The 27,073-nt window shown below is 39.8% G+C and overlaps 4 protein-coding genes across 4 annotated transcripts; 2 read left to right on the plus strand and 2 right to left on the minus strand.

Moving 5' to 3' along the window:
- The first annotated feature begins 805 nt into the window (after positions 1-805).
- On the plus strand, positions 806-14,428 carry parp1 (poly (ADP-ribose) polymerase 1). Its single transcript, XM_079643194.1, has 23 exons — positions 806-1,062; positions 2,092-2,254; positions 3,103-3,218; positions 3,324-3,538; positions 5,337-5,427; positions 5,527-5,643; positions 6,521-6,697; positions 7,121-7,283; positions 7,507-7,647; positions 7,759-7,998; positions 9,257-9,322; positions 9,406-9,538; positions 9,685-9,880; positions 9,968-10,096; positions 10,813-10,896; positions 11,029-11,151; positions 11,240-11,368; positions 11,514-11,612; positions 11,733-11,885; positions 12,379-12,506; positions 12,605-12,666; positions 12,883-12,997; positions 13,669-14,428. Exons 1-23 carry the CDS (start codon positions 940-942, stop codon positions 13,748-13,750), a joined length of 3,045 nt encoding a protein of 1,014 aa, XP_079499320.1. The 5' UTR covers positions 806-939; the 3' UTR covers positions 13,751-14,428.
- adorb1a (adenosine receptor B1a) lies at positions 3,548-4,820 on the minus strand. The gene has a single exon (XM_079643212.1). The coding sequence runs from the start codon at positions 4,719-4,721 to the stop codon at positions 3,609-3,611; it is 1,113 nt and encodes a 370-aa protein (XP_079499338.1). The 5' UTR covers positions 4,722-4,820; the 3' UTR covers positions 3,548-3,608.
- Positions 14,429-15,086: 658 nt separating the features above from the next.
- Positions 15,087-23,899, plus strand: lin9 (lin-9 DREAM MuvB core complex component). The gene is made up of 15 exons (XM_079643209.1): positions 15,087-15,183; positions 16,472-16,504; positions 17,006-17,097; positions 17,478-17,594; positions 18,114-18,244; positions 18,428-18,553; positions 18,693-18,850; positions 19,434-19,567; positions 20,574-20,702; positions 20,941-21,042; positions 21,158-21,238; positions 21,361-21,486; positions 21,706-21,888; positions 22,125-22,222; positions 22,893-23,899. The coding sequence occupies exons 1-15, from the start codon at positions 15,153-15,155 to the stop codon at positions 22,996-22,998; spliced, it is 1,647 nt and encodes a 548-aa protein (XP_079499335.1). The 5' UTR covers positions 15,087-15,152; the 3' UTR covers positions 22,999-23,899.
- Positions 23,900-24,107: 208 nt separating this feature from the next.
- On the minus strand, positions 24,108-26,209 carry mixl1 (Mix paired-like homeobox). The gene is made up of 4 exons (XM_079643213.1): positions 25,931-26,209; positions 25,544-25,764; positions 25,281-25,407; positions 24,108-24,700 (listed from the first exon to the last, which is right to left on the minus strand). The coding sequence occupies exons 1-4, from the start codon at positions 26,025-26,027 to the stop codon at positions 24,117-24,119; spliced, it is 1,029 nt and encodes a 342-aa protein (XP_079499339.1). The 5' UTR covers positions 26,028-26,209; the 3' UTR covers positions 24,108-24,116.
- Positions 26,210-27,073: the final 864 nt, after the last annotated feature.

Consider the following 27,073-nt stretch of genomic DNA (forward strand, 5'->3'; position numbering starts at 1 on the left):
TACTTTCCAATCTTCAAGATCTCTGATTGGCCGAACAAATGGTTTTAAAGTTGTTTTACTGTTGCTTTTTAAATAACAAAGACATAATGTGTTACAGTATATTTGTCATGTGTAAATATTGTAAATACTAAAGCAAATTCGTCGTATGTGTAAACCTACTGACCTAATAAAACCAATTCTGATTCTGATTCTGAAATGTTACAATGTAGGTCTGTCTATTGCTGTCTTATTAAGGAATTGTACCAGCGAGTCCAAATCTGTATAAACCCAGTTTCAAGTCAGCGTGAAGAGCACTTTTTCAATATCATTGCCATTATAACATTCACTATCATGTGCAATGTTAACTTTCTATTTTAGTTTAATATTTTTTTTCTAAATGTAGACGATCTTACTTCTGTTGTTATTCTATTTTTGCACTTGGGTTAATTAGTGTATTGGTATTACTATTCACTTTTGTCGCTATTTTTTACTTTACGTTTGTTGAATTTAAGTGTTGATTATATTTCATGTCATTAATCCAAATCTGCAAAGAAACTAACGGTATAAAACAAATGTAGTGGAGTAGAAGCGCACGATTTACCTATGAATTGTAGTGGAGTAGAAGCACGAAGTACCAAAAGATGTAAATACCCAAGTAGAGTAATAGTATCATGAAATGTTACTTAAGAACAGTAGTTGACTAAATGTTCTTAGTTACTTTACACCACTGTATAAATGTAGCCTATTTACATTTGATAATGTGTAATTTGGAGAGCGGCTGGTGTTTTGGTATCAGGAAACAGAGACAGAGTGAGAGCTCTTCACGCACCTCTGGAGCCATGCAGGCACGCGGCCAGTTTCGCTTCTCTGCAGCAGCATTGGTTGTTGTGGCTCCTAGTTATCCGGAGAAAGTTCGACTAACAGTCATTTCCTTTTATTTCGCTGTGAAATTAAAGAAGTATGGCGGAGTCTCAAGAGGACAAGCTGTACAAGGCGGAATATGCCAAAAGCAGCCGTGCATGGTGCAAGAAATGCAAAGAAAACATAGCGAAAGACTCGCTGAGAATGGCCATCATGGTGCAGGTAACGACGTCTGCAGACAGTAATCTGGAGAAACTGCTAGCTAGCCTACCACCAGAGTGTTAGCTTTGGTAATTTAGGTGGTTTATTCGGCGAATATAGTGGATATTTATAAACTGGTGAGAGAATGAACATATGTATTGTATAGTTTGGTTTCAGTTTTGTTAGGTTAGGCCCTCGTTAGCATTTAAATGGCTGACATTGTCTGTTGAATCTTGTTCACAAAGAGCCGCTGAGCCTTTCCTAGGGGACTCTCAGTCTCTCAGTGCGCATCCTGCTATGCATTAAGGTTTTGTCATTAATACATTTTAATGCAGCCTGCGGTTATGCTTAAATGCTACACTTACACAACCGAGTGAGAATCTGCTTCTGGAACAAAAATAGCAGCACTAGCAGCACTACCTCAATGCAAAGTCAGGCTGCTGCCCCACAGAGAGAATTAATTCACTTAGAGGCTCAGAAACCTTCTTCGTGGAGCAGCTCCAGTTTCTCAATCTCACAGTGACTTTTCTTTCTTAAAGCTAGTCAACTAAGCAGTGGTCATTTCATTAAAAAACAAACAGAAAAAGTCGTTTTTTTTCTTGTGCCATGCTCATAAAAGTGCCCTGCCCACTTGGAATTATATGGCATTGATTTGGTGAAACATTTGTCATACAATTACATAACTTATTGCACATCTCATCATTGTATTGAACAACATATGTTGTACCCTCATTTGAACACCACATTTTTAAAAAAGCATGTTATTCAGCAAAAGACACCGCCCAGTCTTCCTGGAGAGACCTTTTTTTATTTAGTCAATAAATAGTTTCTCTACACTATAGTTTCTTTTTGAGAGACAAAACCTCACTTATTATGGACCATCATTTGTTATACATAAGGAAACATTTGAAAATGAAAGAATATTCTCTTGTAAGCCTCAGTTAGGAGTCATTCACTGGTCCGATTCACATTTCTGTCTCATGTTCGGAGGCTCCGATCCCATATCACCATGGGTCTCAGTGTAAACATACTCTGTTTTTTCCCCCACAGTCACCCATGTTTGATGGGAAAGTTCCCCACTGGCACCACTTCTCTTGCTTCTGGTTGAGATCTGCAGCTCAGTCCACGGCTGATATAGCGGGCTACTCTGACCTGCGCTGGGACGACCAGGAGAAAGTAAAGAAGGCCATTGAGAGTGGAGGAGCAGTAGGAGGTAGGAATGCCAGAAACTGACCATGATCAAATTTGAAAATCGGACAGCCCTGGCGAATATGAATCGATTATTTGGCCTCTGCATTTAACCCATCCTAGTACCAGGAGGGTAGTACTAGGAGCAGTGGGCAGTTGAACCACTCTTTAGTGGAGCAGCTGCCTTTTCACAGTCTGTCCAACAGGTGTGCACAACAACATAGGGTAGCTTACCCACAGCCAGCAGTGGCTTCATTCTCGTATACTGTTAAAACTTATTTTTATCAGTAAAAAAAACGAAACACACAGGCTATTAGAAATAATTGAGATCGCTCTGTGTACTGTAGTATCTTACAGAGGAGGTTCTACTGGAGATCATACCTATTGTTTTATAAAGTATCTAACTTTTACATCGCCTAGTCATGAGTTCAAATAAACATTCTGTTGTATATTTATATTCATATTTATATTTTGAATATCAAGTAGACCAGTAACATATAGATTACATTACGCTGTGTAAAGCGCACATATTTTCTATATAGTTTGTCTATTTTATTTATATGTATAGTAAGTCTTTATATTTTAAACGCACACTTTATCGTTAATTTTATCCGCACCACTTGACTTTAACGTATTTATTTATATGTACAATTTTAGCAAGTTTTTATATTGTCCTGTTGTTCCTGTAAGCCAGTACAACGAAATGTCCGTTTTAATAGTACACTCTGTGTCTTGTTGAAATGACAATAAAGTATGTCTAAGTCTAACATTTATATTCAGATATCTTGCATACATAAATATATACATTTTGAATGACGTGATTACACTTGGTTTGCTTGAATATTAAAATTGACTGACTTATTTTTTTTGTAGGAAAAGGAGACCAGAAGGGTGGAGCCAAAGGAGAGAAGACGCTAAATAACTTTGCAGTAGAATATGCCAAATCAAACCGCAGCACATGCAAAGGCTGTGATCTGAAAATAGAAAAGGTTAGCAGACATTTTTCTACCAATGCATTCATTTGTACATATATATTACATATGATATGTTTTATCATAGGGAATTGTTTCTGAGTCTGTGGCTGTGTCCTTTAGGATCAGATCCGTGTCTCCAAGAAAACTGTGGACCCAGAGAAGCCCCAGCTGGGTCTGATCGACCGCTGGTACCACACTGCGTGTTTCGTGAGCAGCAGGGAGGAGTTGGCCTTCAAACCTGAATACAGCGCCGCTCAGCTCAAAGGTTTCAACGCACTGAGGGCAGAAGATAAGGAGGAACTTAAGAAGAGGCTTCCTGCTGTAAAAACTGAAGGGTGAGACAAAGAAAAATAGATACTCTTTATTATCGTAGGTTTGGTACTTACAGTGTTCAGTGTCTCAGCTCTAGTGTGTGTTTCGGACAGTCGCTCCTTCTCTATCGACACCGCTGGCTGCATTCGAAGCATCTCTCTCTCCCGACGCCCTACAGCACATGAAAATGTCCCTAAAGGTGTCTCTGAATGCTGTCATGGTGTATGCATACAGGAAGGGGTTGATGGCAGAGTTGGCATGTGACAGGAGGATGGCAGTGAGCAGCAGCTCGAGCGGCACGGGGCAGTGTGGGCACAGCAGCAGGAAGCAGTCGATGATTTGTAGCGGTATCCAGCAGACTGTGAACAAGAAAAGAACCAGGAAGAGTGTGGTGGCAGTCTTCATCTCTCTCCACATGCTGGCTGTCGCCTGCCCTCCACCATTCTGCTTACACACGACGCGCCTCAATTGGCGCTTGACCGTCAAAAAGATCTTGGCATAGATGAGAAACATGATCACCAAGGGTGTCAGCACAAAGGCAAAGAAGCAGAAATAAACCATGTAGGTCATGTCTACCACCGCAGTGAAGAAACAGTGGCCTGACTCCGGCGGCGTCTTGTGCCAGCCCATCATGGGAACCAGCCCGATGAGGAAGGCCAGCAGCCACGTGGAGAGGATCACTAACACGGCGTTGCGAGGCGTCATCAGGGCGCTGTAGCGGAACGGCATGAAGATAGCCACGTAGCGCTCCGACGCCACCGCCAGCAGGCTGAAGATGGAGCTTTGCGTGAACATGATCAAAACACTCAACATGAGCAGACACAGAGGAAAGTTGTGACGTGGTAAACCGATATCAGTCAGGACGGCACAGGGTATGGCGATCACCCCCACACAGATGTCAGCGACCGCCAGCGACACCAGGAAGTAGTTGGTGAGGGTGCGTAACTTGCGGTTGAGGCCCACGGCAACGCAGACCAGCAAATTGCCGACCGCAGAGAGAAAGGCGATGACTATCTCGGCCACCATGTACGCAATGTTAGGGGAGATCAGCAGGTCAGCAGGCGGGGGCGGAGGAAGGGAGGAGCCCGTATTGGAAAAGGAAGGAGCTGAGGAGTTTTGGAAAGGCTGCAGGAAGTCAGAAAGATTGGATGCTTTTCTAGTTTGGAGGAACGTGTAGAGGTTCAACAGTGCAGTGGTGTTCTCCATGGTGGTCCCTAAATTCAAAAAGAAAGAAGATTTAATCAGAAGTCGAGCTTCACTCCTCACTACCTGTGACAAAGCGGTAAAATAACTTACCTATATAAAACTCAACCGACGTTCATCCCGATACCGTACTATCCTCACATTGGAATGGAAATTCTGTCCTCTGTTTGAGCAAATCTGAACGATGCCACTTTATATAATTCCCTTCTTCCCTCTTGACATCAGTACTTGTTTAATAAGTGATGTTTGTTTTGTTTTTTTACACCTCAAGGATAAGTCTGAGCCACTAGTTGGTCATTAGGTGATGCCTGTGGGCTGGTGTGTGTCCGCTCTCATGGGTTGTCTAATGAATATTTCCTGTCAGGGCAGCGGTGATGATATCAGCATTGACACCTAGGACGGTTGAGACATGTTCCTGCCTGTGTGTGAGAGTCCATTAACTGATGGAGCCCTAATGAATGTTCCTAATGAATAAAGGTGTCAGACGAAGGCTTGTGTGTTCCAGTGTCCCTTGTTGCCTAATTTGGGACGTTAATTTGGATGTTTTTCAAATCCAAAACAACAAAAGAAAGTATGAAAGAAAGAAACCATTTCAACAACTTTTCTTTGCTCTTACAGTAAGCGTAAAGGCGATGAATTGGATGGAGCAACAAAGAAACAGAAGAAGGAAGAGGACGATGAGAAAAAGAAGCTCGAGGAGCAGTTAAAGGTACATTTTTTTCTCCATTTTACTCCTTAATGAAACGCGTTATATTTGGGGACCATGTTTTTGATACGCTTTTATGTTTATATTTGGTGTGTTCTGTAGAACCAAAGCCAGCTGATTTGGGGAATCAAGGACAAGCTGAGGAAGTTCTGCTCCACCAACGATATGAAGGAGCTGCTGATTGCAAACAGCCAGGAGGTTCCCTCAGGAGAATCTAATGTAAGAAAACCTTCTCTTGTTTACTTCATTGAAAGATTAAAGGCGATTGAAGGTAGGGATGCATACCGTTATTACCGAAATACCGGTTACTGGTGGCTACGGTATACCGTACCGAAATTAGATCCGGTTTTGAGACTTTAAAAAAAAATAATAATAATTTTTTATTTTTTATTTAATTTAAAAAGTGAGTCTGTGGCCGTGTTATAAATTAGATTGCATAATCGTTTTTCTTCATATTTTATGTATTTTTCATTGTTTGTTCAATACTAGAAAGGTAAGTCCCACAAAGGAACTGTGATGGGATTTGTTTTCTCTCACCAGTGAAGGCAAATGTTGATTTTAAAGATGAGATTTGTTTGTTTGTGCAATGCCGAGATCTCATGACCATTATTCTGTTATTTATTTGTTCTCTAGTCGAATCTCAGGTTTAACATTAATTAGAACGGTGCTATAACGGTCTGTTAGCATGGACAAGATGTGCTATTCACGCGGCACACCTGATGGCGGGTGTTATAAAAGATATTCCATAATCGGTTTTCTTCATATTTTGTATGTATTTTTCATTGTTTGTTCAGTACTAAAAGGTCCAAGAAGTCCCACAATTGAATGTAATATTCATTTGACATGGGCGCTTCATGAGAGTAATTGTGGGATGATACATTTTCAAAGTATCACGATATGTATCGGTTGAGTATCGGTATTGTTCAGTGGTATCGGTATCGTAAAAAAGTCAACGATATACATCCCTAATTGAAGGTTACCTGGTCACTAGTAATAATTGAGAAAGTCTTTGCTTAGTTATTGTTCTTTACTGTATAAACTGAAGCCCCTGTGATACCTGATTCTGTTAAAGTCAGTTCTTATGTTTAATCTTCAGGTTCTGGACTGCCTCGCAGACGGCATGGCTTTCGGGGCCCTTGAGCCCTGTAAGGAGTGCATGGGCCAGCTGGTGTTCAAGGGTGATGCTTATTACTGTCAAGGGGACATCTCAGCCTGGACAAAGTGTGTGTTCAAAACAACGACTCCCATTCGCAATAACTGGATCACCCCCAAGGTACGCCGTCTCATTCCAGTGCTCCATGTGGTTCTTAGCTAGCAATTCCTATACTAAGTCCCCACCTGTAGTGCAGTATCCACATCATTAGGCGCTTTCACACCAAGTACTTTGCCGTATTTGGTTCATCAGAATTTAGTTAATCAGAACACGCACTCATGAACTAAGTTCTAGTTCCGGATTTTTTTGGTGTGAACGCACATTTTCGGAACTATATCTGAACTATACTGGGAAAGTACTCCGGTGTGAAAGCGCCTATTGTGATGAAATGCACTATGGTTGGAACTATAGGTATTTATTCTTCCTTTTACGTGCTGTAACTTTGTGGCGGATACAAATAGAATATTCGTATAAAGATGAATGACATGTTACATATTCTTGACACATTTTACAACTTTGTGTGTTCTGGTTCTATAATTTTAGGAATTCAGTGAAATTCCCTTCCTGAAAAAATTCAAGTTCAAGCGACAGGACAGGTTTTACCCAAAAGAGGCTCCTGCCGAAACTCCCAGCGCAGCCAAAGCTAAACCGCTGGCGAGTGCATCCGGCGTCAAGACGGAGCAACTGCCAGAGGGAGCGCCTGCAGGTTGGTGAACAAACCGGGAGGTGTTAACATCCTGCAGATATGGAAACCTTTCATTTATTAGGATTTTGGAACCTGTGTATGCTTAGTGTTTCCTTTAAATGTTATTCATATAAACAGAAACTAAAATAGGACTGCTAGGGCCAGTGGAATAACACAGTAAATATTTAGAAATAAGTTGTGTATTTATAATTTTCCTATATCTGTGTCTTTTATTTCAACAAAGACAAACCTCTTACTGGTATGAAACTGATGAGTGTGGGCAAGCTGAGCAAGAACAAGGACGATCTCAAGGCTTTCGTCGAGGAGCTCGGTGGAAAGATGGCCAGCTCAGCAAATAAAGCTTCTCTCTGCCTCAGCACCAAAAGTGAGCAACCAGCCAAAAAATGCAGAATTATTCGTATGTTGGCCCTCACTATATTAACTTTTCTCACTCGCTGCCTTTGTCACACCTGCTTCCTCCTCGATGTTTCCACAGAGGAGGTAGAGAAGATGAGTAAGAAGATGGAGGAGGTGAGGGACGCTGGCGTGCGTGTGGTCTCCGAGGATTTCCTCAAAGACATCAAGTCGTCGGGTAAAGCCCTCCAGGAACTCGTCTCCCTGCACGCCATCTCACCCTGGGGCGCCGAGGTCAAAGCTGAGGCTCTAGCTCCGTCAGTGGCCTCCAAGTCTGGAACGCCGGCTGCCAAGAGCACAGGCAGAGTGAAGGAGGAGGAAGGTAAAGGATATTAGTTGCGGTTGTCGATGCATGTGCTTATTTATTTGTGTCTTAATGTTAGCTCATGTTTAAGAGGGGTGATCCCCCTTGTGTTATAGCCAGGTTTGGGATGTAACAGATTACATGTAATACAAAAAAAGTAACTATTCCCTTACAGTTACAGGTGATGTAATCAGATTACTGCTAATTTTTTAAGATCTCGATTACTAACAGGATTAGAATGTAATAATGCGTTTTTATAATACAAAATTATATATTCTAGGTACAAAAAAATTGTGCTTTTTATTTAGACCGATTTCCTTTTTGTTTATATATATATATTAAAAAAAAACTAATATGTTAAACTAAACCAGCATTTGTAGACTATAATATTCTGTAAGCCTAAAATATAAGAGGAAACATTTTTGATACTAAATGTCTTTTTTCAAAAGTCACAATCGGTTCATGAGAGCTAAGTACAGATCGCGTTCACACCGGAATAAGTTCCTGGGGGGAGGATTAGGCAAATGAAGCCGCTGACATCTTCTTCTTCTGCTTTGGGTTTACTGGCAGGCCGCAAACAACTTCACGGCGTATACTGCCACCCGAAGTCCCCGGCCGGAAGTCCCCGGAGTTGAGGACTGGCTTATCGAGTAAATCGCCAGAACGCAGACACTTCCTCATCTCCACGGCTCCCATGTTTTCTTTTGTGTTGCCATAAGTTAGTCTCGCTGCGTTTCTGCGCTGGGCGAATGCTAATAATGCTAATGCAAGGATAATAAAATGGCGGCTTCACAAAAGTTTTTGGGAGTTTTACGGGGCGTAGTTTGTATTCCGCCCAGCCAATCAGACATAGGAACCTTTTTCTCCCACGAAAGTACCTGTTTCCTAGCAGGGACGGATAAGGGGGTAAAAAAGGCTCTGATGAACTCATTTTAGTTCCGGCTCTTTTTGGTGTGAACGAGACATTTTGGAACTATATCGAAACTAAAGTGGGAAAAGTACCGCGGTGTGAACACGCCTATTGTTTTGTTGTCTTACATGACAAACTTGAGTAAATAACCTCTTATTGATATATTTTTCTCTTGTATTTACCGGTATATGCATCGCATTTGAAATTAAGGAAATCCAAAAGTAATTACATTTAATTTACATTTAGAATATGATACTCAGAATATGTTACTGATTACATTTTTTAAGTAACTCCCAACCCTGGTTATAGCACTGGACTCTTTGGTGTAAGTTTATTGATGAAAAACATGCATCTACGTGATTACAGGCAGTAGCAAAACCAAGAAGATGAAACTGACGGTGAAAGGAGGAGCTGCTGTGGATCCAGATTCAGGTAGTCATGAGCGCCCTGCATTCAAAACATTATTACTCCATCCAATTTCTTATTCTTCTGACCTTGACTTTATTTATTTTTAGGGCTGGAGAACAGCGCTCATGTCCTGGAGCAGAGCGGGAAGATGTACAGCGCTACGCTGGGTCTTGTGGACATTGTCAGAGGAACTAACTCCTACTACAAATTGCAGCTGCTAGAGGATGATGTACAGAAACGGTTAGTGGTCAGAGATTGAGGGATTAGACCCGTTTTATCTTTCTGCTGCAGAGGAACAGTGTTTGTTCTCCTTTCCAACACTATTGCTACAATGTTTAAAATGATTATCCAAACTCAACTACAGTATCTCTTCCCTCTATGTGCAGGTACTGGGTGTTCAGGTCATGGGGCAGAGTGGGTACCACTATCGGAGGCAACAAGCTAGACAAGTTTCACGACAAAAACTCTGCCATGGACAACTTCCTGGGTGTCTACAAAGAGAAGACGGGCAACACATGGAGCACCTCCAACTTCACCAAATATCCCAATAAGTTCTACCCACTGGAGATTGACTATGGACAGGTACAGACTGTAACACACTCAAAACCAGAACTCAGACCGTTTGTTTCCTTCTGTATATGACTGGATTGTGGATGTGTTTCTTGACAGGATGAAGAAGCGGTGAAGAAGCTGACAGCCAGCGCCGGCACCAAGTCCAAGCTGGCCAAACCCATCCAGGAGCTGATCAAGATGATCTTTGATGTAGAGAGCATGAAGAAGGCCATGGTGGAGTTTGAGGTACGACTTTTAAATTAGTTTGTGGCTGTGTTCATGCATGGAAACCATTAGACGGATATAGTTTTCCTCTGTTCTTAATAACTGTTTTATTCCCAGGAGAATAAATGACATTTTGAAAGAAAATTCTACAACTCTATCTGAATACAGCATTGTTTGTTTGTTGTTTTAAAGAAAAAACGTTGTGCATTATATCTTTTATATGCAACCCGTGTAAAAATACGGACAACAAATAACTAAAGGAAAAAAATAAACATTTCCTTTAACACCATACCTTCCATGCAGGGTTCTTACGGTCATTAAAAACCTGGAAAAGTCATGGAAATTCAAAATGCTAATTCCAGGCCCTGGAAAAGTTATGGAAAACAATATTTTTCCCAAAGTTTTGGAAAAGTCATGGAAATGTAACTAAAGTTGCATCAAATATAATTTATATTTTAGCTAATCGCCGAAATAGTAATACTTTAATGATAATAAATACTGTATCGTATAGTAATGAAAAGTAAAATGGCATTTAACTGTTTAGATAGGCACAACATGTTTCATATGCAGACCTTATTTTCCTGTTCCTTGTTAAAATAAACCATTCAGTCATTTTTTTGGTCATGGAAAATGAGGTAAAGGTCATGGAGAAGCCATGGAAAATCATTGGTGGAAAAGTGTAGGAACCCTGTACATGTCTACTAACAATTCCTTTTTCTCTCCCTTCCCATCTTCAGATTGACCTCCAAAAAATGCCCCTAGGAAAACTGAGTAAGAGGCAGATCCAGAGTGCCTATTCCCTCCTCACTGATGTACAGCAGGTCAGCAACCAACTACTAAATAGTGCTTTGTGCCAGTGGTTGGACCAGATATATGTTAGCCCCTGACCATACATATTTGTATTAATTTATCGGACAATATAACAAATAAAAATAACATTTTGTTTGTCATAGGCTGTGACAGAAAGTTTGTCTGAGGCCCACATCCTGGATCTCTCCAATCGCTTCTACACCCTGATACCTCACGACTTCGGGATGAAGAAACCCCCGCTGCTCAACAGCCTGGACTACATTCAAGTGAGAACAACGAAAACAGCATCCCACGGTTTGATTCTCTCTTGCTCGATAAATGGATTGAACAACATCTGCATGCCTCACTTTTCAGAATAAAGTTCAGATGTTGGACAACCTGTTGGACATTGAAGTGGCATACAGCCTGCTGAGAGGGGGGGCCCAGGACGATGAGAGCGATCCCATCGACATCAACTACGAGAAACTCAAAACCAAGATTGAGGTGAGCAGCAGTTTAACTCTTTCATAGTTGGGGACATTGTGCAAGATATAGGATTTATTCCCAAATTGTTTCTAATAATAACGTTTTTGAGTGAAGAGATTATGAATGGGAAGATAACAGTTGCTCCATATTTGTTATTTGACAGGTTGTTGACAAGTCTACAACTGAGGCTGAGATCATTACGCAATATGTTAAGAACACCCACGCTGCTACACACAACACTTACACGCTGGAAGTGGAAGAGGTAAGTTTAACTATGACTCATTCGTCACAGCCTTTATTTCAATTCACCTATGAACTGTAACTTTGTAGTCCAGCAAGTGTTGCCATCTCACTGTGTTCACTGACTTTCCCCTTCTGTTAGATCTTTAAAATAGTTCGAGAGGGAGAGCGCCAACGGTACCGTCCCTTCGAAGAGCTAAACAACCGCCAGCTGCTGTGGCACGGTTCTCGCAAAACCAACTACGCTGGTATCATGTCTCAGGGTCTTCGCATTGCCCCTCCAGAGGCTCCAGTGGTGAGTTATTGATAGCTTGGAACCGAAAGCTGCTCTTCCATTTGTTTTTTATGCAATAAATAACTGAAAAATAGGGCTATCTGTCAATATTATAACGATATGATGTTATAGGACTAGATATCATGTTCTTTTTTTATATTGCAATAGGGTGTCTTTTCCTTTTTTTAAAAGGCTGTTTTTGTGTAAAGTGATGTATTTTTTTTATTTATCAGACTTTTCTACCTGTTATTTGTCAATTTAATTATATTATCCACATTACTAATGATTATTAATCAGAAATCTCATTATGTATTTTTTGTGAAAGCACCAATAGTCAACCCTACAAATTAGTTGTAATATTGATAACAAGCTATTTGGTCAATAACATCTCAGCGATATTTGATTGTTTTTCTAAATTGCCAACCTAACTTTCAAATATTCTGTCTTGATGTTTTTTTTCTTCCTTCTGTTCAGTTATGTGTTACATTGTCATTTTCTTTTTTTTATTCTTCAGACTGGTTACATGTTCGGTAAAGGTGTGTACTTTGCCGACATGGTGTCAAAGAGTGCAAACTACTGTCACACCTCCCAGTCAGACCCCGTCGGTCTCCTACTGCTGGCTGAGGTTGCTCTGGGCAACATGTAAGTCAGAGTTATTTAAATAAAACATGAATATCAACCCTTTCTTTAACAAACCTGTGAGGATAATATGAATGAACATGTTTTTTTTTTTAATGCAGGCATGAATTGAAGAAGGCGTCCCACATTACAAAAGTACCCAAGGGCAAGCACAGTGTTAAAGGTAAGGGTCACTAATAATTGTGCTGTTTTCAGTAATGTTTTGGCATAGATGTGTTTTCCTGCTAATGTGTTATTTAGCTGGTTTACATAAATATGTGTTTATACAATGCCATTTTTATTGTAGGACATTTGGCAATTAATTTGCCTTTTGTAGATGACACAAGTTTGGTTTGTATTCTGCTTCAGACTTTCATTCATGAATTTTTTTTTCTTGCAGGTGTGGGTAGAACTGCTCCTGATCCAAGTGCATCTGTCACTTTGGACGGGGTGCAAGTGCCTCTGGGAAAAGGAAGCAACACGAACATTGATGACACAAGTCTCCTGTACAATGAGTATCCTTTAATACCTAAAACCTGGTTTTTGAATTTAATACTCATTTTGCTCTCAAATGACGCAATTCTTTTCATGCTTTCGTGTATGATTAGTTATTTGATGGCTTATAGAAAAGTCAGAGACTTAGTCAGTACACGCTGTTCTAGAAATTGAATTGACCGACTTATGTTATGTCTAATGACTATTTTTAAACGATGAACTGTCACTTCTAAACTTTTAATTTTACTTTATTGCCAAGTTCTTACAACATGACATTGGATGTGAATTAAGTCCAATGTTTTCATTCTAATTTACAAATAACTTTAATGAAGGATAGCTGTTTAAATATGGGAAGCTCTGTGATATTACTCAGAATGACCCGATCACTCTGAGGCACTAATGGATTTTCATTCTTTAAGAAAAGAAGTATTCTGTCATAAACTGAGACCTAAATCATTGATCAATGAATGTCGAGTTTAGGACAACAAAACGTTGGTGGTCGACCTGTACTAAACAAATACCCTCACAACATGTCGTTACTTTATAGGACTGTCAGCTCTTGGTATCTAACTTTGGATCATTTATTTGTCAACATTTCATATGTGGCATTTGGGTAAAATGTCCCTTTGTTTTGCAGTGTTGGTTATGTTGTCTCGATAGTTCCTGTTGTCCTTAACTGCTGTTCCTTCAGATACATTGTGTATGATGTGTCACAGGTCAACATGAAGTACCTCCTGAAGATCAAGTTTAACTACCAGACGTCCCTGTGGTGAGGGGGTGGGGGTCAGTGTTCAAACCCTTTTCATTGAAAACTGAGACCACTGTTGCTGTCAAATGCCTGGGCTTCATGGCAAAGGAGGGATGCTATACCACATTTTTACAACGGTCAATGGAAATCTCTAGTCACTTTATTGCTTTCTCATCAGGTTAACTAGCTTGCAGCCTTCTTCATAACACCTTAGTTCAATACCTACGTCAGAGTTGCTTATAAGACAGACATACAAATCAAATGTCAATCTGGTGGTTGAAGCACGGTGCCTAGTTCGCAGAGAGGTTTAGGAATGAAAAATAGAAAATATTTGAAGTTTTCAGTTTCACATGGTCTTCTTGGAATTTTGGAAAGGATCTTTCTTCTTTCTTTATTAAACCTAATAAAATGTAGTACTGCAAATTTAGAGGGAGTTAAGATTTTTAACAATCAATCTGCAAACGTACACAACCCCTCAAATGAACATTTTTTAGACTGTTTGGTTCAAATACACTGTACAATGTTTGTTGTGTATATATTTGTTCTGTTGTTTGTCTAACAAGCTGTCTTCCTTGCAAAATAAACAATGTGGTTAGCATTCTGCAAAGCATTCTGAAAAAGAAATGACTGTCATGGTATGTGGTACACTTTATCTTAGTGCGTTACTTGCTTACCTGAAATACAATAAAATGTTGAGAATACATTTCATGCCTGTGTGAATCATTATTTTTCTTCTACTCCTTTTGGGATATAATATCGGATGATATAATTTTATTATATAAATTAAATTATTTCAAATTGTTTTATAATTGATGAAATTGATTTATTGCAGTTACTATCAACCTGTGGGCGGGTTCAGATGCTGATGAGTTCTCTAAGCCAGAGGTACTTCTGCAGGATGGGAATTTGACTTTAGGCTGGATTCGTAGTAATTTTAACTTTTCAAATTCTTTGGCCTGTATACACAGAACAAGTGTTAACAAAACGTTCAATAGGTTATGGAAGTGGCATTTAATACTTGGTTTTGGTTTCTGCTGCTGTGTTTAACTCCAGGTATAAACACAGACTTCCACATGGAGGAAACGATACAAAAAAAAACCTTTACCAAAGTTGGATGAAATGTAAGAAAAACTCATTAATATATGCTAGTTACTGAAGTGCTGGATGAAACAATGGAGGAATACCGACTGTGACTTCAGTTTATGAACAGGTTTTCCAGGCATTTCCAGGAACATTTTGTGCAGTAAATTACCTTTTAAATTAAGTTTAAAATGATTATGAGTATGCTTATATAACATAAATAGATTCACCACCCATCAGTTTGATAAATAATTGGATTTTAGTTTGTCAAATCGCCCTCCTGATAGCGTCCCGACCCAGAATGCATTTTGACAAGGTCTTTGAAAAAGCGGCGCGGCTAATTCAAGATGGCGGAGATGGACCAGCTGTTAGACGAGAGTGAGTAACAACACAAATTCAAGGAGTTTTGCGTTGTAAACACGCAGCGGCCCCATTATGATAAAAATAAATCTTTGGTGATAAACTGCCAGCGCTGTCCATGTAATGAATATATATAGTTTTGGGTAGAGTTCACAAAGTCATTTTTTAGACGTAAGGAGATACCGGTCTGTTCAAGTCAGCTAACGCTTGCTAGCATGAAAGGCTAACTATGGCTAATATAAGAGTTGAGCAAGTTACTTTAGCTCAACTGGGTAAACAAATAACGTTAGCTTAGCCGTGAGCTAATACGTGCTAGCATTGGATCGTAACTAGCAATAACAAAAGGACTACTATAACGTGTTTATAACCAAAGTACACAAGCTAGCTACTAGCTTTCGGTTTTACGGGTATAGTTGTTGTAATCTTCCCTGACATCTTTTTATATTTAACGTTTGTTAGCGCTGGTTAATGCAACGTTACATGGTAACTAACGTGTTGTGGGTCAAGCTGGCAAAAAGACACTAGCCAAGTTATGTGGCTATTATATTCTGAAATAGTCATTCCAGTCGTAGTTAATGTGAGTGGATATGATATCCGGGTCGTAATATGTTGTATCATTAGCTTGTTGGGCTCGTTTTGTTGATATGATCTGTACAGCTGATGTTATGCCCGTGGTTGACAGCTCAAATTGGGGATTAGGGCCTAACTGACTGCGCTAGCTTTATTATCTAACTTCAGTTACCCTACCCCTGTCAGTGTTTAAAGGGCAGTCTCATAAACGTCAGAGCTATTTGCAGGCGTTTTCTAAAATATAGCTAAGTAAGCCTATTACATACACTTAAAACCATCCAGCATGATTCATTAATGCACATCATACAACACATGGTTCATTTTTAATACTGTTTGACCCATGTTAATTTTCATCTCTCTGAATAGATTTAGATATCCCTACCTCTCTCTGAACAGCCCTCTACTCTGAAATATAATACTGTGGATTGTCATATATTCACTGTACTAGGTTTTTAGTTCCTTTGTATATGTATATTTGGTGTAAATACTTGTCCTTATTCTGTTAATGTACCTGGCAATGAACTCTATTCCGATTCATATGACCCACCTTTTTTATCCTTTATTGCTTACAAATTGACAGAAAAATATTTACAGCATTATTAGTTATTGTATAATTTATACATAACTAACATATAACATATAATAACATAACGAGTCACATAATAATTAGTATTATTGAGTTATTCGTATGCCGTTAGTGTGTTACTGATGTAGCCCAATATGTCTTCTTTCCCAGGCTCCTCGGCAGAGGCACTTGTCAGTCTAAAAGGTATGTGGGCCGAATCTTTATTTATCTGTATATTTGTTCTTTGAAGTGTGGAAGTATATTGGGAACTACTGGAAGCTGGAGTCAAATTCCCTCTTTGCCTTAACCTACTGTACATGGCCAATGAAGAATATTTTGTTTCTGATTTGATCTCGTCTTCATGTGTATTAGCTGAGGTATACCATATGTTTACTTATTAGAAATGTTCAGGAAACGTTTACCCTTCATTGGATTAGACTTCTGTATAACTCTCCCCATAAGGAAAAGCTTCAGTGACAACCGCATTACATTGTGGCTAATGCAAGTCTTTTGTAGTCCTATTATGGCTTCCACTGCTGTTTTCAAAATATGTTAAGACCTGTGACTAAGTGGAAACTTCCTTTTATATCTTCTGCAGAATGAGAATAGTTCTGATTCCGACATTTGGTATTTAGAAGGTCTCGCTGGGGTCTTGTTTCTGGTGTCTTTGCTATTTTAAATAAAGGCATTGTTGTTTTTCTGTAGAAGGCAGTTTGTCCAACACTCTGAATGAAAAAAACAACTTCCCAAGAGCTCACAACACCAGGGGACGAAACTCCTCCCTCACAATGGACACAGTAAGAGATACACTTCTGTTTTACACGATATTATGAATGCTAAGCTTTAAAAAAAATACGAAAACACAAGTTAATTCGATGCAAAATATACAAAACACTAAAAATCTAATCATCCTCATGTCTGATGATACTCTCTTTTCTTGAAAAAACAAACAAAATGTGTTTATGCCACTAACCTATGCACATTATGTTGTCTCCTCTTTGCTTAAGAATGAAAACTATATTGCAGTGTTGGATTTATGGTCTACATTTCCAATGTGTAAACGGCAAAAAGATACAGTAGAGATATAATTATATTTGCCACTGGTATGAAAATGTTCTTATTAATGTAGCTTTATTGACAATATTCATATTCACTCCTGTCCACATTTGTCTTTCAGCCCACACGGAGCTCAAAGAGGAGCCGTTTGTTTCGGGAGGAGGATGAGGTGTCGCCCCAGCAACGTGTCCCATCCAGATCCCCTCGGAGGAGCCAGAGGGTCAGCACCACGCCACAGGTAAACACAACACACCATCAACAGCTTTTCTGGCGTATATATAGCCTTCTGGAACAAATCCTTTCTTGTCTGTCAATTGTGGCATTTTCTGATCCAAATGAAATCAATCCACTTATTTTGATCATTTGAATCAACTGAGAGTGGATTGCCTCAGTGTCTAAGTAAACATCTCAAGTAACTGCTCACCAGTAAGAGAACAAACACAATGATCTATGTGAGCGTTCCAGGCCCTGTGAAAGATTTGCTGCTTGTCAGGGAAAATGAATTGGAGGCAACAGCATCCCCTAGCTTCCTGTGTTTTTAGGCTAGGCCTTTTCAAGTTTAACTTGCAGTACCATTTTTATCTGCAGCATCATTTAGGTTATTGTTCTAGTAAATAGTAATGGTTTGAAGACAAGAAGGTAGATGACTGTTGTATAAAGTCAAACTCAATCCCCACTTAAAGTGCTAAATATATGGTATTTTTATGTTTTTCGAATACTGTATACCGAATGACTGTTTATATGTTTTGCTTTGCAGAAATGTTCTAATGTGGCGACACCAGATAAGAAAGCATCCCAGAAAATAGGGCTGAGATTAAGAAACCTCCTTAAGCTACCCAAAGCTCACAAATGGTGCATCTACGAATGGTTCTATTCCAATATCGACAGGTAAAGCCTCTTTTTCATCTTCAGAAAACTGATATTCATTTGTTGGATTATACACAATTAAGAGCTCTTCAATGTTTTTGATAATCTGTATTTACAACAAACATGATTTAAGAGGTCAGGAGTAAACCTCCTCTAAAAGGAGTGTTGTTGTTAACCTTGTTGTTGTATTATTTCCTTTTCCAGACCTCTCTTTGAGGGTGACAATGAATTCTGCTTGTGCCTCAAAGAGTCTTTCCCCAACTTGAAAACAAGAAAGTTAACAAGGGTTGAGTGGGGAACAATCAGGAGACTGATGGGGAAGCCTCGACGGTATGCTGCAGTCTTTACGCTCTGTGCCTCTGTAACCCATTTGAACTAATCACGTTTGTCTTTATTTACGTCAGACATTTCCCAGTCTAAAATGTGAAACAGTTTCACCCTGTTACAGTGCTATGCTTTGTTATCCCAGGTGCTCATCAGCATTCTTTTCTGAGGAGCGGACAGCGCTGAGGCAGAAGAGGCAGAAGATGCGCCTGCTGCAGCAGAGGAAGCTGTCTGACGTGTCCAACTGCAAAGACCTTCCTGATGAAATCCCTCTGCCACTCATCATAGGAACCAAAGTCACTGGTAGGAGGACTCTAACGAACACACGCAGCCTCAGCAGCAGTTATAACAGCTACACATCTCTGGTTAACTGTTAAGAAAGGATTATCATTCTAGTCTAATAACCTGCTTCACACCCACTTATTCAGTATTTACCAGATGTGAAGAAAAACTTGTTAAATTCAACAGAAAAAAAATATTGTAGGGAGTGCAGATGTTTTAATTGGATGTAATAATGCATATTTAAATTACATGGGAAAATATGTATTTCTGTAGTTAGTTTATTCAACATACTAAGATACTCTCAGTTCATACCAACAACAAACAAACAACAACTTTGATATATTCTATGCAGTCCCTAATAAAAGTACATTTGATGTTATTGTTGAACAGTTACGTTTTTTTCTGCACTGCACTACACTTCTTCACAATGTTCATTTAGTTGGATAAGTTGCATGCTTTAGAAACAGATATTTTCAGGACAATGTAATGATCATTAAGAAGCTGTTACAGTAGTTACAGTAGTAATGATGTCTCACACTGATATGAACAGTATTACTAGTACAAATCCCTATTTGTTTATTTGTTTTGGTTTCCTGCTCCACAGCGAGACTCCGAGGCGTCCATGATGGGTTGTTCACCGGGCAGATTGATGCCGTGGACACCAGTGCCGCCACCTACCGCGTTACCTTCGACCGCAGCGGCCTGGGAACACACACTGTGCCTGACTACGAAGTGTTGGTAAGGACCGCCTCTTTCAACACAACAGCTCTCCTGAAAGTGTGTTTGACATTAGACAAGTTGTAGGAGCCATGTCAGAGAGGGGGGGTTTCTTTTCATTTAATAGGATTTTTGAATGTTAATATTTTGACATTGGGGTTTGTTTATAAAAGGACTTATTGTTTTGTGATCAATTAAGCGTTGGATTAGTTGGACGACACTCATAGTGATTATAATCACCTTTTCACCTGTGTGAGGTGTGATTATTCAGAAAATATATTTGTTGATCATTTTTCTTAAAGTAAGATTTTGTTGAATGCATTTTTGGATCGCAGCGTTTATTTTTGATAGCGCCTCGGACAAAGGCAACCAGGCCCGACCTCAGCCTCTCAGCGACTGTTTGTTCCTGAAGTTATTTTTTTAAATGTATTTATTGTACAGGCTACAAACACAAAACATGGACATTACAATAAGAAAAAGAGACATTCCTATCTCAGACAAAAAAAAAAAAAAATACAGTCAGTTGGTCACTTCAACATTTCATAAACAAAACAAAAAATAGGTTGACAGTCCAATATCATCAAAAGCATGTATTATTCCTTTTGATCCCACTCTTCACTAGAGCTGATTGTTTCCCATTTCATGGTGTGTTGAGCCACCCTTTTATTCTTTGTGGCAATCATCCTTTCCAAAATAAATTGTGTTTTTAATCTACTTTTCACACACCTTAAATTCAGATTTCCCCTTGATTGAGCTTTAAAAATAAGTATTTTTTGCCAGAAGAATAATTATATTCATCAACTGTGTATTGTCCTCATCCAAAAGCCCAAACAAAAGACCAAAGGGAGTAAATGCAAAATCAATATATTGTTCCTGAAGTGGCTACACAAGTAACAACTTGAGTTTGCTAGCCTTTATTTGTATTAGAATGTCCTTGTAAAATAAGAAACTGTCATGATACAAAGATGTGCAATATTTGGATTTACGGAATGTGTTTTGAAATCTCAGATGATATTGTGTTTTCCAGAGCAATGAGCCCAATGAGACCATGCCCATTTCAGCCTTTGCCCAGAAGCACCGGATATCTCGCTACATGCATAACGTCATGACTCCGCCCAGAGGGCCGTACCCGTCCGGTACGACTCCTGTCCTCATGGTACTGTCAACCTCCTACACTGGCAGCTTCACATGTGCTCTGTACATTTTTATATATGAACACACAGCCCATTCATTCTGAAGAGCTGTAAATGGATTTATGCTAAATCTAACTTGGATATGCTACACAGTTCATGCCTTGGTACACTTCATCAAGTTCAGTTCTAAATCTACTGAATCTCTTCCTATTGATTGCTTATGAAGATCAATGAATGAATTCTCTTTTTTTGTAATAACAGGATAATGACCCTCTTATCAACCTGTCACCGTGGAGGAACAAACTGCCTGGTGCTGAGGGAGATACTCTGGGGGGATTTCCTGTCAAGTTCCTCGTCCAAGTGGTAAATACGTCCTGTCAAATGGAACAATAAAATATGATATCCTAAACCTGTGTAGCGCTTTGTTTTAACTGATTCTTTGTTTTAACTGATTCTTTGTTTCTTTTTCCATGACTAGACAAGGCTGTCGAAAATCCTCATGATCAAGAAAGAGCACATCAAGCACTTGAAAGAAATGAACACGGAGGCAGAGAAACTGGTACATCATCATCATCATCATCATCATCATTTTAGAAAAAGGTGCTCCAAAAGCTGTTAAATGTTATCTTGTGATGCATACATCAAAACTAGCTATGGCTATGGTTGTGTTTTTGTGCTCAGAAGTCGTACTCGATGCCTATTGACCTGGACTTCCAGAAGCGATATGCAACCACAGTGCTGGAGCTAGAGCAGCTCAATAAAGATCTCAACAAGGTGCTTCACGAGGTCCAGCAGTTCTGCTGTGACGTAAGTACAAACAAAAACATTATGTAAAACCCCTGCAGCCAAGTACAGAAAATAATGATTCATTGTGACCTTTCAGTCAACTGTATGTCAATGTCTCTATGTGTGTGATACAAACAGAGGAATGGAAATGCTTTTAAAATCCAGGGTCTATTTCATGACCTGGTATTCTGATATAACAGTGCCTAGTTTATGACGTGAATCATTAATATGTCCGTCCAGCTGGCTCCGGATCAGGGCATGGTGCCTGCCGACCACCCCACAGAGCTGCGGCGGCGCTGCGAGGACGAGGCCCAGCAGATGGTGCAGCTGAGCAACTCTCTGAAGGACGGACAGCAGAGTGTGACCAACCCCAGCCTCACACAGCTCATGTCCCGCCTCACTGCGCTGCTGCTACAGATCAAGGTAGAGGAAATACAAACGCTGAGCTACTGTCTGCTTTCAGTCCTGAATACATGTTCTCTAACTTATGGCAGGAGGAACTTCTACGTCATATATTAATGACAGAGACATTTTAAAAATACACATGCGTTAAAGTCTTTTGTGAAGTTTCTTTAACAGTTGTTTGTGAACAGTTTTTTAATATTAGTCCTATGCCTTGATAACGTGTTCATTTTTATTTTTTGTCCGGTTTGTTTCAGTGTCTGGCTGATGGAGGAGACTTGAATTCTTTTGAGTTTAAATCTCTAACAGACTCCCTTAATGACATCAAGGCGTCGATTGATCCCTCCAACCTCAGGTAAAAGAACCTGCAGTGTCTTTATCTCCACTCCCTTAGTCACACTAAACAAACAGCGGTTGATGGGATGGCTCACCATTTTCTATTTGTGCCAACGGCAAACATGAGTAACTTAATATGGTCTTTTATTAGTATTCAAATCACTATTAAGTCAACATTCAGTCAGCCACAAGTACTGAATATTTCCAATAACAATTTATTTCTGTGACTTTCTTCTTCTTTTTTTTTGCTTATTAACAAATGATATACCATAGTTATACTGGAGTCAAAGACCATATGGATACATTTACATATAAATTAAATATATAATCAAAGAAATAGAAAATATAAAGAAATGTCACTAAAATAACAGATTTCATAAATATCTGCATGGGGTATACAGTATATCGTTCAATTAGGAAACAACCATGGATACACACACACACACACACACACACACACACACACACACACACACACACACACACACACACACACACACACACACACACACACACACAACCGTCATATTTTACAGGAGAACAATGTTGCGTGTTGTAAACCTTACTTAGATTCCAATCTATTTCGAAGCTATGAACTTAATTTCTAATTGCGATGGCTATATTTCACTCCATATTGAAGAGTTAATTGAGTCACCATGTTTTAACCACTTGCTTCTCTGTGTTTCTAGTTGCTTCCAGAACAACGTTGAGATCCACGTGGCACACATCCAGAGCGGCCTTAGTCAGCTGGGCAACCTGCACGCATTTTCTGCCAACAACACCAACGCAGTCTGAGTGCGGCCCCCCGCCACACGCAGAGGTGTGTCCCATTAACATCGTCTTTTGAGGTGGTGCTTTCACTTGAACTGATACAAGACTGCAAACATAAATAGCTCTCGTGGATGTTTTGGACCAGAAGGTTACAATCTGAATGTGGATGTTTCTGGGAAACGGCTCAGAGTTCTGCCCCGACTCCTGACGTTATTTCCTGAATGGATGATGTCGTAAGTATTTTACCCACCCGTTTTATTGTAGGAGAATGTTGGTGCACCCAATTAAACACAAATGAAAGAGCCTTTAGCTATCGCCACAAATCCACCTCTACAACCTCTCCACGGTTATTTATTGGTTCCATGTGCCAAACATTGATTCTTACTGTTTTTATAGTCCATATTTATTTATTTTTGAGTAGGTGTTCATGGTTATTAAAACGATATTTTGCTATCTCTAAAGTTTCCCCCTGTAAGTGTTGTGTTCAGTTGCTCCGCGGATGTTAAGCACAGGGAGGCTAAAGAATGTTTTATAAAATTGTTTATTGTAGATAATTGTACAATATCTCTGATTATTAGGACTGTTGTCTACATTTCTGCTGTGCAATCAGAAATGGCTTTTGTAATTTTGTGTGCACTGAAAAGAGATTTTGGTATTTTTATAAAGGAGAACTCTGGGGGTTTTTGATGCCTTTTACTCCTTAAAATGATATTGGCATTTCCATATTTGGCATGGCTGTTGCTGCCCCCCCTCCCCTTACACTAAGCCTGCATCACTGATGTAAGCCCAAGAAAAATTCAAGTCAGCAGTTTTTTCCTAGAGAATCTCCTTTTTCAGTTTTTGTAAAGTTGTATATGAAAGTGCCTCAGGGCAATTGTATATAAATGTTTCCGTCTTTTTATATTAAACATAATATTGCAAAGCAGTCTTGTATTTGTTAGTATTTATTAAAAGATATATCCAATCAACATTTATTTGTCTTTACAATCAACAGTTCTATTACTATTTTACAATAAATACACATTTTCCTTTATTCCAAACAATTGTATACTGCCTCTTATTATACACGTAGCTGTATATATATATATATATATATATATATATATATATATATATATATATATATCAGCTGTTATAATACATCACATAAAGCCACCAAAGCCTGCCAACTTCAAGGCATCGCTTTCCCAGTCAGAGTCAGAGTCGGTAAAGTCCTGCGCCTCTGTGGCGTGGATCGGGGAGAAGTGGCTGAACCGATTTCCTGTGGACATCACGCGTGGATACTGGATTTGGCATCCATTATCCTTCGGCGATGACCTGCTGAAGTTATTCTGCGAGGGAATGGGAGGAATCACAACTTTCATCTCTGGGCCGATGGTCTTGTTGGGGGGGAAGTTGTCATATTCCACCAGAACCTTCGGGCCCTGGTTGGCGGGCATGTTGGCTTCCATCTTGGGCTGATGCTCGTTCTCTTTGGGATACAGGTGGACGTTACAGCAGAGCACGTTGACGCTCAGCTCGTGCCGCTGCATCTGATCAGGCTTTGCTCTCGACCCCTCTTTGTCGTAGAGGCAGGAGACAGGCGTGTGTTCGTAGCTGCTGGGCTTGGGGGGCATGCTGGTGCTGTGAGGGTCTTCTGTGCTCTGGTGCATGGAAGGTCTGAAACTGTCCTCCAGTCCAAAACCTCCAATCCTTTGGGCCTCGGCTCCATGATTGTTGTCATACACTGGAAGAGAAAAGAAGAGTAGGGCGATTAGCTTTGAAATACAATTAAAGTGTTACTTAGCTCATTTACCCATTCATCACACTGGAGGGAGAAAAAGCAACATTTTTCATGGCGATCAAGGGTAGAAGTGAACACCAAGAGAATATTGGCCATTTTCCAAATGTAATAATAATAATAATCTTTATTTGGTTTTTTTCTCAGAGGGAACACATTCATGCCTTGCTTCCAGATTTTTTTTATAATTTTCCTATGTAACAGATTGGGAGTGAAATCCCATAAGTCACTGCTTCCAGAATGCATTTTTTTTATAAAAAACATGTTACATTGATTAGAAGCTTGTAGAAATGTAGATATTCTTGTGGGTATACTAACAAAATCAGTGGGTCCTTAAAATCTGTCTCCTATTTATTATCTATGAGCCTCAGATGTTATACCTGGTGACATGATACGTTTGAGACTTATTTCTATTCCTTTTAATATATATTTGATAAAACGTTCCAAGGCCATGGGAATAAAATTGAATTCTTAATCTAAGGAAGGTACCCAAAACAAGAAAACAACGAATTTCTGCATTATTTACCTTTCTCTGGGCCCATACTGCTCTGGAGCTGGCTGAATGGGCTCGCTGCTGGCGGTGTGGGGACCTTCATGGACCCTGAGGAGCCCACCTGGCGACGAGACTTGGCCCTTCTGTTCTGAAACCACACCTGAAACGTGTGCATGAAACAAATAAGTCAGCTTAACAATTCACAATAACTTGTTTTCTGATGTACTTTAATTTTTTTTTGATCAAATGGCTTATTGAAAGATCTCTCAACATCTTTGACTGATCTTTTAATGTACCTGAATTCTGGACTCAGGAAGCCCGGTCAGAGCCTCCAGCCTCTCCCTCAGGTAGATGTCAGGATATTTAGTATCCGAGTAAACTTTCTCCAGCACCTCGATTTGCTGCTGGGTGAAGTTAGTCCTCTTTCTCCTGTGGGTCAGTATTGCCACGCATTTCTCTGCCTTTGGCGCAGAGTTCGCAGGGTTGAAGTAGTTGGTCACATCTGGAGCTCCATAATCTAGAAAGAAAGCGTGCAGAAATAAGTAAGAGCCAAAGAAACATGACGAAGGACATGTTTCTTGCACAGGAAGCAGCTGCAAAGTCGTTATGGACTGTTACCAGTGGTGTAGGCTACTTAATAGCTTTTGCAAAATGCAGTCTTATTCTTATTCCTTGCCACCTACCTGAGTTCACCGTGCTGTTTGTCTGCAAAGGTCCCTCGTGATACATCTGGAAATTATACAGATCCCCGAATCGCATATTCCCATGAGCTGAAGACATGTTCCTCCTCGTATTATTTCCAGCGTCTGTCTGAGTTTGAGAGGTGCGCTGCTCGCTGGGGTTAAATCCCCCCGGCGATCAAAGGTGACGCTGGCTATGTGTGAATGGGGCAGCCATCGGGGCCGGCTGGCACTGCAGCGGCCGTGCGCAAACTTCAGACGTCTGCAGGCCTCCGGAGGTGTGAAGGCCTCGCACCTGGGACGGTGGAGCGGCCGCAGGTCTCTTAAAAGGGTTTTAATGGAATCTGCATGCTCAATACACATTGGCAGTGAAAACATTTATCCGCTTTGGAATGGGTGAAGTAATAATGGACATTTAGCCTTCAAAGACAGTAGGAAACTGCTATTTCCTCAACGGGTAACCCTCACACGGACTGCTGTTTGTTGCTGTAGTGAATACATATTATTGCTCTATCATATGGTCTCCGGTCAAAGTCTTTATGTTGTGAAAAGTATTTATTTCCATGTATTTAACTGAATGTATGCGTAATTTGCGAAGACTGTACGCTATGTACAGTTTCCTGCTATGTGTTTGAAATGTGTGTGTAGGCCTACATAATAACAGGCAAGATTCAAATATCACATTAGCTCACCATTAAGATTTTATTACATGTTGTGTTTTTATTTTAAGAAAAATAATATCATTCAATATGTATTTCGGCTTATTCTGAATGATTCTGCATCTCGGCCTTTATTCTACAAGGATTATACTTTGTCTTGGTGATTGTTTTTCCATAAATGTAAAAAAAATGTTATTTTTGAAGAACATATTCAGGTCTTTGAAGGTCTACTCCACACTGGTGTATACAATATATGCTTCCTGCCCCCTTTCAGTGGCAACAAAGTTAATCTCAATACACAAACCTAAAAAGTAAGCAGGAGTGGGCACTTGTTATTGAATGGCTCAACTTCAATTGATTCAGGAGGGATCAAGTGAATAGGTCAGGTAGAACCACAGACAGACTAATTTGTTTACACATATTTGGACAATAATGATCTCAGGTGGGCAGTTTGCAGTAAACCTCTTCTTATGTCTCTATATTATCT

This window comes from Notothenia rossii, assembly GCF_949606895.1.
Source record: "Notothenia rossii genome assembly, chromosome: 8".
Classification (NCBI taxonomy): Eukaryota; Metazoa; Chordata; class Actinopteri; order Perciformes; family Nototheniidae; genus Notothenia; species Notothenia rossii.

What these genes read in the sequence shown, in the direction of transcription:
- adorb1a (XM_079643212.1), bottom strand. Translation starts at nt 4,721, where the DNA reads ATGGAGAACACCACTGCACTGTTGAACCTCTACACGTTCCTCCAAACT.
- parp1 (XM_079643194.1), top strand. Translation starts at nt 940, where the DNA reads ATGGCGGAGTCTCAAGAGGACAAGCTGTACAAGGCGGAATATGCCAAA. An exon ending in TGCTGTGGATCCAGATTCAG is followed by an intron (nt 9,323 to 9,405) that starts GTAGTCATGAGC and finishes ATTTATTTTTAG; the next exon opens with GGCTGGAGAACAGCGCTCAT. An exon ending in ACAAGTCTCCTGTACAATGA is followed by an intron (nt 12,998 to 13,668) that starts GTATCCTTTAAT and finishes CTGTTCCTTCAG; the next exon opens with ATACATTGTGTATGATGTGT.
- mixl1 (XM_079643213.1), bottom strand. Translation starts at nt 26,027, where the DNA reads ATGTCTTCAGCTCATGGGAATATGCGATTCGGGGATCTGTATAATTTC. An exon ending in AAACAGCACGGTGAACTCAG is followed by an intron (nt 25,765 to 25,930) that starts GTAGGTGGCAAG and finishes CTTTCTTTCTAG; the next exon opens with ATTATGGAGCTCCAGATGTG. An exon ending in CAGTATGGGCCCAGAGAAAG is followed by an intron (nt 24,701 to 25,280) that starts GTAAATAATGCA and finishes TTTCTCTTCCAG; the next exon opens with TGTATGACAACAATCATGGA.
- lin9 (XM_079643209.1), top strand. Translation starts at nt 15,153, where the DNA reads ATGGCGGAGATGGACCAGCTGTTAGACGAGA. An exon ending in CATAGGAACCAAAGTCACTG is followed by an intron (nt 18,851 to 19,433) that starts GTAGGAGGACTC and finishes CCTGCTCCACAG; the next exon opens with CGAGACTCCGAGGCGTCCAT. An exon ending in GTACGACTCCTGTCCTCATG is followed by an intron (nt 20,703 to 20,940) that starts GTACTGTCAACC and finishes TTGTAATAACAG; the next exon opens with GATAATGACCCTCTTATCAA.